The 12,548-nt window shown below is 43.4% G+C and overlaps 1 protein-coding gene across 1 annotated transcript in view; it reads right to left on the reverse strand.

Moving 5' to 3' along the window:
- Window positions 1-874: 874 nt before the first annotated feature.
- Window positions 875-12,548, reverse strand: part of LOC140458590 (complexin-3-like) — a 30,704-nt gene continuing 19,030 nt past the window's right edge. The window contains exons 2-3 of the mRNA XM_072553347.1: window positions 7,032-7,119; window positions 875-1,600 (exon numbers count right to left, since the gene is read on the reverse strand). Coding sequence (XP_072409448.1) covers window positions 1,376-1,600; window positions 7,032-7,119 — 313 coding nt within the window. The 3' untranslated portion in view covers window positions 875-1,375. The remainder of the gene's footprint in view (window positions 1,601-7,031; window positions 7,120-12,548) is intronic.

Here is a 12,548-nt window from a genome sequence, read left to right on the forward strand (position 1 = left end):
CAGAGATACATAAGTTCTTGATTAGTGAGAGGATCAAGTGTTATAGGGAGAAGGCAGGAGAATGGAGTTGAGAAACGTATCAGCCATGATTGAATGATAGAGCTGACCTGGTGGGCCAAATGGCCTAATGCTGCTCCTATGTTTTTAAGGCTTTGCCAGTAATGCTGTCATCCCGTGAAAGAATAAAGAAAAAAAGTGCAAAGTTAATTTGTTGAAGTCATGTGACTGAATGGTAACATGAAGCATCATAATTCAGGTAAGGTAGTGAAATGGTATTAGTGGATTATACGAAGTCATAGATTGATGATCCAGAAACTCTGAATTCAAACATCACAAGGATGGCAATTTGAACTCAAATTAGAGAGAAAAAAAAACTGGAAATAGCAAGTCGATATTAGTCAAATCCCATTGGGTTAAATAATGTCCTTCTGAGAAGGAGGCTTATCACCTTTACCTAGTTTGGCTTATTGTGACTGCTATCTTATTGCTGAAGTAGTCAAGGAAGCCACTTAGTTATCTAAATTCGGATAATGAAAGCAGTTTTGTTGAACAAAGAGGCGTGCTGTCAATTTTTTTTGTCTTGCACTCATCAGGACAGACACAAGAATTCCAAATTTTAACAAGAACAACAATTTATACTGCATGAGAAAAGGGGCTGGACCAGTTGGTAAGTTGACACTTATTGGTCGAGGGATTGCCATGGAGAGTGCACCAAGGATCTGTTGCTCCCCCATGCTTATGTTTAATTCAGATTGGACATGTTCCTTTTGTTCCGTATTGCAGGGTTCCTGTGCAAGCAAGCACAGTTGATAATCTTTATTGTCAGTGTAATTCTGAGGATTAATGCAGTCATTGCAGAGACACCCACAATGAATAATAATTTAAAGAAAATCATTTAATTATATAATTGACTGGTTGCCAAGTTTGGACCCATTGCACTTTCTGCATCATCTAGTTGGAGCATTAACTACATAACAAGTGTTTTCATTTACAGTGCAAATCAACAAAGCAATTTGCAGACTAGGTCAATTTGGTCATGTTCTCATAATTCCCCCAATGACCCTTATTGGACAGTGAAATACACCAGTGTCATTGAGAGGAGAAACATTGATTCACCAGGCTCCACGTTCGGTTACTCAAGCCAATATCTCACAAAATAATATACTCAAAGCTAAAGAAACCAGAGATTGGAGTAAGCCAGAAAATCTCAATGGTGTGTAAATTGTACAGTCAAACTGTAGCTGATTTTTGTCTAAACAATTATTGCATTTTATTCACCATGACCTTTTGCTTTTTCCAGGTCACTGTCTCATAGTCTATAATTCTCATTATCCATTATGTCACTGCGAGTGTTGTGGAAATCGCTCCCCTTCTCTCACATGAGGCAACACTTCTCTGCCGTTTGCTTGAAGTCTTGCAGGGTTGCTTGAGCTTTGTTTTTCAAATGGTCAAGGTCCAGGTTCTGAATGTTGGCCAGCTGTCCCAACACCGAGTCCTTCTCTGCCTCCTCTTCGTTATCCTCTTCGATCATTTTAGCCAACTCCTTTGGCAGCTCCACATCCCCGCCGGCCAACTGGATTTGGTTTTCATCCAATTCGCTCTGGGAAGAACAAAAAAATCATAGTAATATCCACAGTGCTTTGAAGCCTGATCCATCCACCAAATATGTGGCTGTCTCAGAAATCACAGCTTGGCTAATTTAACACAGCCAATGCTTAAAATGAAAATACTCTGGATGCTGGAGATCTAAAAGAAAAGCAGAAAGTGCTGGAGAAACTCACTCCAACCCTTTGGACTTGAATCGTTAACTTTGTGTCTCTCTCCATAGGTGCTGCCAGTCCTGCTGAATTTCTCCAGCACTTTCTGTTCTTATGCATAAACATACATGACAACAGATAAACAGCTGTAAGCAATAGCAAGACGCTCATTGTCTTGGTTATTAATAGAAGAAACAAGGCAAACAGTAGCTTTGACAAGGGATTAAATTCAGTAAATTACTATCCACAACAACTCCACTTGACAGTCAAGGTCAAATTACAAGGTTGAGCTTGTTTCTACTTCAGGTTCTGGATTACCTTTTAATTAATCTCTTAATTGCAGGATCCTGAAACCACCCCCTTAACGACACATCAAACCTGCCTGCAACAGCACTCAAGCAAATTTACACTTTCAGCTCCTTCAATTGTTCTGATACATTTTTAACTTGGAAAAGTTTATTCTTTCTTTCTCTCTGTTAGAACTGTGGCTAATGTTCTTTCTCAGTGTCACCTACATTGTCCTAGGACACTCTTCTGTAACTTTGCCCCTGTGAACTCAGGAGGAGAAAGTAATCTAGAGATGACTGTCATTAGATGGATGGAGTTCTGGAGCCAGAGTTGCCCGGGGTTTTCTTATGCAGCTCAGAGAGGCACCTCTGTTTATCTTCTCTTCCATGTTAAGCTGACATCCACAGAGAAAGCGAGCTCATGTTTTGAGTCAAGATGACACCTCATCAGAGCTGAAGAGACATCAAGACTCAAAATATTAGCTTGCTTTCTCCCCATGGATGCTACCTGACCCACTGTGATCTCCAGCCCTTCTTGCTTTCAGTTCAGATTCCAGCATCTGCAGTAATTTGTTCCCAACATCCACAGGCTGTGACCATCGTGCATGGTATCAGTAACAAAGGTGCTTTGCCTTTATGTAAAATCCTTTATCTGTCATTTAAGTAATCAGTTTAAATTAACTGATTAGATTAGATTACAACAGAAATTGCATCTCTTAGATTAGATTACTTACAGTGTGGAAATAGGCCTTTCAGCCCAACATGTCCACACCGACCCACCAAAGCGCACCCACCCAGACCCATTCCCCTACATTTACCCCTTTACCTAACCTGCACATTTTTGGACTGTGGGAGGAAACCCACACAGACACGGGGAGAACATGTAAACTCCACACAGTCAGTCGCCTGAGGCAGGAATTGAACCCGGGTCTCTGGTGCTGTGAGGTAGCAGTGCTAACCACTGTGCCACCGTGTCACCCACTTAGATTAGAACGGGTTCATTCTTTACTGAAATAACAGAAACGTCTCAGACAAACCGAGAAGCACCTTGCTACCTTTCTCAACAACCATTGTGATTGATTTAGACTAATTTATTCCCCATGCCTAGAAACTAATTATTCTGAAGTGTGTATCTGAATTCAATCTTCACGTTAGGCAGCAGATAACCAGGTGCAGGTACTTCAAGGAGAATGGGTCAAAAAGATGGATAAGGCAAAGATCAATTTGACCATAGATTTAGTGAACATGTGGCCCTCTTCTCATTTAAAAAAAAATGCTTTTATGTTTATTTTTGTACTGGCTCTGAGGAGAGGTCAGATCAACACAAACAAATGCCATATGGAATGAAGAAGATTAAGGAAGGACCTCATCCAGGAGTACCATATATTAAGCAAAAAACGAAGATTAATACTTCAAGGGAAGACAGGCCAGGAGGACAAGGAGATGGCAGAATGAATTAGTGACGAGATTAGTTATTATTGACTTGGTTAAAAAATTCCTCAATCCTCAAACATCCATAAACATTTGGAATAACCTGTCAGGAAATGGAACAAGGAAAATCCTGAAATTCAGTATGGAGTTGCTTGGACCTTGACGGAATGAATGAGGGGGCTGAATGACCCTGAGTGTTGTACAATGTCATGGTCTGGAAGGAGTTCATGACCACAGTACATTGAGCTCCACACAGTCAGGTGATCTTCATGGGTGGACACAATGAGTTCAACACTAAACTTCAGAGGAAGATGTATTCTGTGCAGCCCTCAGGAGTTCTGGTAATAATGCCTGACTTTTAATGTAGTTTTGTGCTTGTTGCTCTTGTCCAAAAATATTGTGAAATAACAACAGTGCATTTTTGCAAAGACTTTGTAAAGTGGTGCAATCCTTTACCAATCATCATTAGATAGGCCTTAGACAAAGGATAGAGAAAGGAAGGTTGATGGACTCAAACTACCTCAAACGCCACTTACTCTGAATTACATTCTGGGCAGAAGTGGCAGACCACTCAATGAGTGGCATAAATGAGACCCATAATTCTGAACCAAAGTCAATAGACCTCCAGTAGCAGACTGAACACTCTTCCAAGTCCAAAGGGAATGCAATCTGTGAGAATTGTGAAATGTTCAGACTGTTTGTGTTTGAGAAGTCAGGATTGGGGGTGGTGGGAAAGGTGGCGGTGGTGGGGGGAGGGGAGTTTGATATGAAGTTGTGGTAAATTTTAATTCAGTTATACACATGTAGGTAAATGGCTTAACTGTTTGGTTAAATCTCAGTGGGAGATGTATAAGATCATGGTTCTGAAGGCGTTAATATTCATGTTACGTTGAGTGCCACTTATTACACTCTCTATGAGTGGGATCTGAGAGTTCAACAGTAATCTTCCTAAGGAGTGGACTTTGTACAATTCCCAATAATTCCAGTAATGCAGCCTAACTGGTAATGTCATTGCTCTCATGCAATAAATTATTGAATATTTTCTGTTCTATAAAGTGTAATAATGCTGGGGCTTTAAGACATGTTTTGCTCTGGTTTATTTTAGAGAGAGGTTGGGGGGAAAATACTGAGCAGTCTGTAAGAAGATAAACAACTTGTGAGGCCTTGTGTTCTTCTTTTAAGTTGGAACAATAGAAGCAGCCTGAATGGTGTGGTCAGGTTCTCACAGATCCAGGATGTGTAGTTTCAATTTCAGCAGTTGCTGTTGTGGGTTTGAAGACAGGCAAGCTATTTTTCCCTCTCTCAATACCATCCAAAAGCTGGGGATGTACTGGGCTAATGGTAAGGTGTTGCCTGGTAAGGAAGGAATGTCTTACGAGGAAAGGCTGAGGGCCTTGAGGCTGTTCTTGTTAGAGAGAAGAAGATTGAGAGGTGACTTAATAGAGACATACAAGATAATCAGAGGGTTAGATAGGGTGGACAGGGAGAGCCTTTTTCCAAGTATGGGAACGGCAAAAATGAGGGACACAACTTTAAAGTGAGGGGAGTTAGGTATAAGACAAATGTCAGAGGTAGTTTCTTTACTCAGAGAGTAGTAAGGGTATGGAATGCTTTGCCTGCAAGGATGCTGCATGACATGTGAGACAAAATCTATTTTCTGAATGTACCTTTGCGCCACAGGGTGTGTTTATGGGATGTTACTATATTAGAACAGTTAATTAGGAATAGTTACTGCATTTATTATTCTATTAAATTTTCCAATAGATTTAAGTTATTCTAAGTTCTTCTTTCTTTTGTTGTATTTTAACTACAGTGTTTTGAATAAATTAGGTTTTGCTTAACATCAAGTAGTTTGACCAATGAAATTGCATCTGGAACACAGCACTTTACATTTACCTTTAAAATAAGAAAAAGTTAGCATCAAGGCTACCTCCTTAATATATTTTGAGGGGGTCTGGTCTGGTCCATAACAGAATACTCCATAGTGGTGTATCCTGTACCATTGATCATTAGATAGGCCATAGATTAAGTGTAGACAAAGAGGTCTGGTGTCATCAACATATCTTAAACAAGTCTTATTCTCAGCCACCTACCAACAGAGGGGCACATACCATCAGGTGTCAGTAGTGACAATCAAAAGGATTGACACAAATTTCTTTAGTTCTTTTCACACATTCTTTTCACAATAGAAAAGAATAACCTGATCAGGGACAGTCAGCACGGTTTTGTGAAGGGTAGGTCGTGCCTCACGAATCTTATTGACTTTTTTGACAAAGTGACCAAACAGGTAGATGAGAGTAAACCGGTTGATGTGGTGTATATGGATTTCAGCAAGGCGTTCGATAAGGTTCCCCACAGTAGCTATTATACAAAATGCGGAGGAATGGGATTGTGGGAGACATTGCAGTTTGGATCAGTAATTGGCTTGCTGAAAGAAAACAGAGGGTTGTAGCTGATGGAACATGTCATCTTGGTGTCCAATTACTAGCGGTGTGCCGCAAGAGTCGGTGTTGGGTCCACTGCTGTTCGTCATTTTTATAAATGACCTGGATGAGGGCTTAGAAGGGTGGGTTAGTAAATTTGTGGATGACACTAAGGTCGGTGGAGTTGTGGATGGTGACGAAGGATGTAGTAGGCTGCAGAAAGACATAGATAGGATACAGAGCTGGGCTGAGAGGTGGCAAATGGAGTTTGATGTGGACAAGTGTGAGGTGATTCACTTTGGACGGAGTAATCGGAATGCAAAGTACTGGGCTAATGGTAAGATGTTGCCTGGTAAGGAAGGAATGTCTTACGAGGAAAGGCTGAGGACCTTGAGGCTGTTCTCGTTAGAGAGAAGAAGATTGAGAGGTGACTTAATAGAGACATACAATATAATCAGAGGGTTAGATAGGGTGGACAGGGAGAGCCTTTTTCCAAGTATGGGAACAGCAAAAACCAGGGACACAACTTTAAAGTGAGGGGAGTTAGGTATAAGACAGATGTCAGAGGTAGTTTCTTTACTCAGAGAGTAGTAAGGGTATGGAATGCTTTGCCTGCAAGGGTAGTAGATTCACCAAGTTTAAGTGCATTTAAGTCGTCATTGGACAGGCATATGGACGTACATGGAATAGTGTAGGTGGGATGGGCTTCAGATTAGTATGACAGGTCGGCGCAACATCGAGGGCCGATGGGCCTGTACTGCGCTGTAATGTTCTATGTTCTATGTTCTATATTCTTATCATGATGTGCACTGCTCAATAAACTTAAAACAAGAATCTGTCAGTACTCCAGGAATGATAGAAATAGGATTTGTGGAGTCGTAGTTTCCGACAGTCCCAGTTAATATCCGCAGGTGCCGGTCTTGGACTGGAGTGAACAAAGTTCCACATTAAAACAGTGTGCAGGAAAATTTAAGATGCGGGCATGAAGGTCAGGTAAAATTAATCAGTAAAATATAGCCCAAAGCCAATGATAGAATAATAACAACAGCAACAACACTATCCTAAAAACCTTGAGAAAAGCTGGATAAAATATCATACTGATGTTAGCATCAAAGCGAAAATAAACAGCTTACCTTTGGGAGCTTGTACTTGTCCCTTAAATGTGTTCTCAATGTTGCTCGTTCTGCCTTTTTTTGAGCAAAATTGGCATCACGCTCCATCCTGTAATTAAATATATATTTAGAGCCACTTGATATCCATAGTTAGCAGAGCCGACAGTTTATCGTAAGTATAAGGAGGATTTGGTATGGTGCTCCGATGTAACAATTTAGACTATGCCCTAGCATTAAATATAGATTTACATCTGTGTGGCAAGTTTCCAATCTAATATAATTCAAAGCACAGAAACAGTCATCGCACCCAACAAATCGACTATGTAGCCTACTCTTAACCCTTTTACATTTAACCCCATTGGCAAATCCTTTTGTTCCTTTTTCCCTTGAGTGGTTATCCACTTCCCTTCAATTAATGTATACCATTCTGTCAACAAATCAGGGTGGTATAGCGTTCCACATTTTCATGAATTTCTAGCTAAGGCATTTTTTGTTATTTCAATAATAGAGTTAGTCTTCACAATCTTTGGGTATGGCCTCTCCTGCAAGTGAAGTTCACTTTTTGATTTTGTTTTATTTGATTTGATTTGTTGTAGTCTCATGCACCTAAGTACAGTGAAAAGCTTTGTTTTGCGAGTAATACAGGCAGATCATAGCAAACCAGGATGAAAAGATCAAAGGGGTCTGCATCAACACTATCAAAGCCTTCAATAATCATAAAGACTTCAGCGAGGGTGTCTTGGTTTTTCAAGCCAAAAAGCAGAGTCACAGCCTGATGAAGTTATCCTGATTAGTATAACCTCGCAGGTTTTGTATCATTTCAAATAATCTTTTGTGCAATGTCTCTTCACCAGTGCCTGTATGTGAATTGTGCTGCTATAGGGACTGAGGCTGAATTTGGTATATGTGGCAGACAGCGGTCCTCCACCTCTCCTACCCCACCCAGCACAGTCTGGGACAATAAGGAAGGGAAACACATGCAGAAAATCAGAAGCTCAAATGTGATTTTGAAAAATGAAATTAACGAGCTATGACTGACAGAAATCTTTCATTGCCCATTTACGTCTTTGGGATTTACACTGGAAACAAAATGAAACTTTGGGAGTGGTTTACTCCAGGTTATGAAGAAGCAGCACAAGGCGGGTGTAGGAGCCTGCCAATGGGACCAAGCCTGTCAGAGGGATTTATTTCTTCCCTGTTTCTCAGCCAGCATAACAAATGAGACAGCAACAGCGTAGAGAGTGGGGGAATCTTTAAGTGGGAGGCTGTGGTCAACCTCCAGTTCAGGCCTCACCCCTGTCTGGCCTAAATTCATATAACCTTGGTTTTGTGGGCGGCACGGTGGCACAGTGGTTAGCACTACTGCCTCACAGCGCCAGAGACCTGGGTTCAATTCCCGCCTCAGGCGACTGACTGTGTGGAGTTTGCACGTTCTCCCAGTGTTTGCGTGGGTTTCCTCCGGGTGCTCCGGTTTCCTCCCACAGTCCAAAGATGTGCAGGTCAGGTGAATTGGCCATGCTAAATTGCCCGTAGTATTAGGTAAGGGGTAAATGTAGGGGAATGGGTGGGTTGCGCTTCAGCGGGTCAGTGTGGACTTGTTGGGCCGAAGGGCCTGTAAGTAATCTAAATTCCCATCTTTAATGCCTGATTGCTTGCATAAACATAAAATTGCCATTGTCTGACCAGACTTTGGGGCTGATCTGTCATTAGGAAGAGATGACTGCTGGTGATTTAGCCTGAGAGTCACCACACCTCAGGTGAGGGGAGAGGTTGAGATGGAAAGTCCTTCATGGTAACTTCAGCCTGACGTGGGAATCGAACCCACGCTACTGGCGTCACTCTGGATCACAAACCAACCATCCATCCCTCATAGCACTGACTGACCTTTCTGCCAACTGGTCGGGTTGATACTAGGGATACCATGGTGATGGAGTGGGGGCAGGGCTAATCCTATCACCCTTTCCATTCCACTTTGCTTTCCCTGCCAGAAATCCAGCCCATAGAGTTTGCACGTTCTGCGTGGGTTTCCTCCGGGTGCTCCGGTTTCCTTCCACAGTCCAAAAATGTGCAGGTTAGGTGAATTGGCCATGCTAAATTGCCCATAGTGTTAGGTGAAGGGGTAAATGTTGGGGAATGGGTCTGGGTGGGTTGCTCTTCGGAGGGTCGGTGTGGACTTGTTGGGCCGAAGGGCCTGTTTCCACACTGTAAGTAATCTAACCTAATCTAATCAATATCTTTCACAGTCAGAGAAGGGTAAGTGAAAATTGAGAATGATAGGGGAATCTTGCAGGAAGGAACTGGACAATATGCTAATCTTTATGGGTTGTGTAAGTTGCAGTGGGTAGCATTTAGATAGAGTTGTTAACTCACTTAGAGTGAATGTGCTCATAACTATGTTACAGATGCAAAATAGCTCTACACAAGAAGGAGGAAGAGTAACTGGCATTGACCCCAGAGACTGGAATATACAAGCAGCTACAATGGCCTTTTCAGATCATTTCCTCATTGTGAATACCTAAATTCTATCTTAAAAAGACAGGCTATACTAGCTTCTAAATGTCACAACCAACTATAAGTTCTGGTACATTAAATATCATTGTAAACATCTAAAAAACTGATGAAGAAATATTGAAAAGAGAAACAAACAGGTAACTGAAAGCAATGTCAGTTCTAATAACTTAGACAAACATCTCATTAGATGCAAATTAACTTCCATTTGACACAGGGTTTGAGGTTCAGGTTTGCAACATTGGCCACAGTTTTATCTCAATCTACAAGAACAATTCCTATCTTCACCAAAGTACTATAACGATTAAGTGATTGTGTAGCTTATGTTTGAAATTATTTCCTTACTCCCGGTTTAGCGATACAGTGGAATGTCTGAACAATTTCCCCTATGATTATTGGTTCTATTCTACAACAAGGTTTTTGACACAGTGAAATGAAAGTGGAGATTCAATGAGTCTTTGCACAATAGCACTGGGCTAAAAGTTGTCTGGCTTTGTTTATGTCTGACTGTGTTATAGGATCCAAGCCAACTGTTAAAATATGCTTATATTTTCATTCCTTAAACACTTTAAGAGGCATTTGGATGGGTATATGAATAGGAATGGGTTTGGAGGGATATGGGCCGGGTGCTGGCAGGTGGGACTAGATTGGGTTGGGATATCTGGTCGGCATGGACGGGTTGGACTGAAGAGTCTGTTTCCATGCTGTACATCTCTACGACTCTATGATACGTTCAATGTCTGACAACCACATTTCACAGATTTGTATTAAATAACCAACTTGATGTGCTTTCTCCCCCCAAAGTTTCCCCTTCATGTTGCTGCCATACACTATTCAGCTAAAATGCCAAATGTGCAACTTGCAATCACTTAACCCTTTGCTTCCTGCTCTGTAATATGTTGATCAGATGATCAAAATGACCCACTGTTCGGGTGTATTTCGTACAGGTGATGGGAGTTTCACCTGTCAGCTGGTGAATGAGCAGGTGTTCTTTTGTCATCTTCCTTGGGAAAGGCCTGTGTATTACGTGCCTCTCAGTCACTTCACACAAAAGTAGGCAGAGGGCTTTCACACGATCAAGGACCATCAGGAGTGGAAATGATGCCAGCAAGAACAAACTGCCAAATGGTGCCACCATTGAACAGCCAGATCATTGAGGTAAAAACAATGACTGCAGATGCTGGAAACCAGATTCTGGATTAGTGGTGCTGGAAGGGCACAGCAGTTCAGGCAGCATCCGAGGAGCAGTAAAATCGACGTTTCGGGCAAAAGCCCTTCATCAGGAATAAAGGTAGAGAGCCTGAAGCGTGGAGAGATAAGCTAGAGGAGGGTGGGGGTGGGGAGAAAGTAGCATAGAGTATAATGGGTGAGTGGGGGAGGGGATGAAGGTGATAGGTCAGGGAGGAGAGGGTGGATTGGATAGGTGGTAAAGGAGATAGGCAAGTCGGACAAGTCATGGGGACAGCGCTGAGCTGGAAGTTTAGAATTAGGGTGAGGTGGGGGAAGGGAAAATGAGGAAACTGTTGAAGTCCACATTGATGCCCTAGGGTTCCTCCCCCACTCCAACCTCTCACCCTCACAACGTGCAGCCCTCCAATCCCTCTGCTCTAATCCCAACCTCACCATCAAGCCAGCAGATAAAGGGGGTGCAGTGGTAGTCTGGCGCACTGACCTCTACACCGCTGAAGCCAAACGCCAACTCGACACCTCTTCCTACCGCCCCCTCAACCATGACCCCACCCCCTATCACCAAACCATCATCTCCCAGACTATACAGAACCTCATCACCTCAGGAGATCTCCCACCCACAGCTTCCAACCTCATAGTCTGGGAACCCCGCACTGCCCGGTTCTACCTCCTTCCCAAGATCCACAAGCCTGACCACCCTGGCCGACCCATTGTCTCAGCATGCTCCTGCCCCACTGAACTCATCTCTACCTACCTCAACACTGTCCTATCCCCCCTAGTCCAGGAACTCCCCACCACCCACGCCCTCCACCTCCTCCAAGACTTCCGTTTCCCCGGCCCCCAATGCCTCATCTTCACCATGGATATCCAATCCCTCTACACCTCCATCTGCCATGACCAGGGCCTCTAAGCCCTCCGGTTTTTTTCTCTCCCGACGTCCCCAACTGTACCTTCCACCGACACTCTCATTCGTTTGGCCGAACTGGTCCTCACCCTTAACAGTTTCTCCTTCGAATCCTCCTACTTCCTCCAGACCAAAGGGGTAGCATGGACACACATATGGGCCCCAGCTATGCCTGTCTCTTTGTTGGCTACATTGAACAGTTGATCTTCTGTAATTACACCAGCACCACTCCCCACCTCTTCCTCCGCTACATTGATGACTGCATTGGTGCCACCTCATGCTCCCGCAAGGAGGTTGAGCAATTCATCAACTTCACCAACACATTCCACCCTGACCTTAAATTTACCTGGACCATCTCTGACACCTCCCTCCCCTTCCTGGACCTCTCCATCTCCATTAATGACGACCGACTTAACACTGACATTTTTTACAAACCCACCGACTCCCATAGCTACCTGGATTACACCTCTTCCCACCCTACCTCTTGCAAAAATGCCATCCTGTATTCCCAATTCCTCCACCTCCGCCGTATCTGCTCCCAGGAGGACCAGTTCCACCATAGGACACACCAGATGGCCTCCTCCTTTAGAGACAGCAATTTCCCTTCCCATGTGGTTAAAGATGCCCTTCAATACATCTCATCCACATGCCGCACCTCCGCCCCTAGACCCCACCCCTCCAACTGTAACAAGGACAGAACGCCCCTGGTGCTCACCTTCCACCCTACCAACCTTCGCATAAACCAAATCATCCGCCGACATTTCCGCCACCTCCAAACAGACCCCACCACCAGGGATATATTTCCCTCCCCACCCCTTTCCGCCTTCCGCAAAGACCGTTCCCTCCGTGACTACCTGGTCAGGTCCACGCCCCCCTATAATCCACCCTCCCATCCTGGCACTTTCCCCTGCCACCGGAGGAACTGTAAAACCTGCGCC

Source organism: Chiloscyllium punctatum, chromosome 33, assembly GCF_047496795.1.
Source record: "Chiloscyllium punctatum isolate Juve2018m chromosome 33, sChiPun1.3, whole genome shotgun sequence".
Lineage (NCBI taxonomy): Eukaryota > Metazoa > Chordata > Chondrichthyes > Orectolobiformes > Hemiscylliidae > Chiloscyllium > Chiloscyllium punctatum.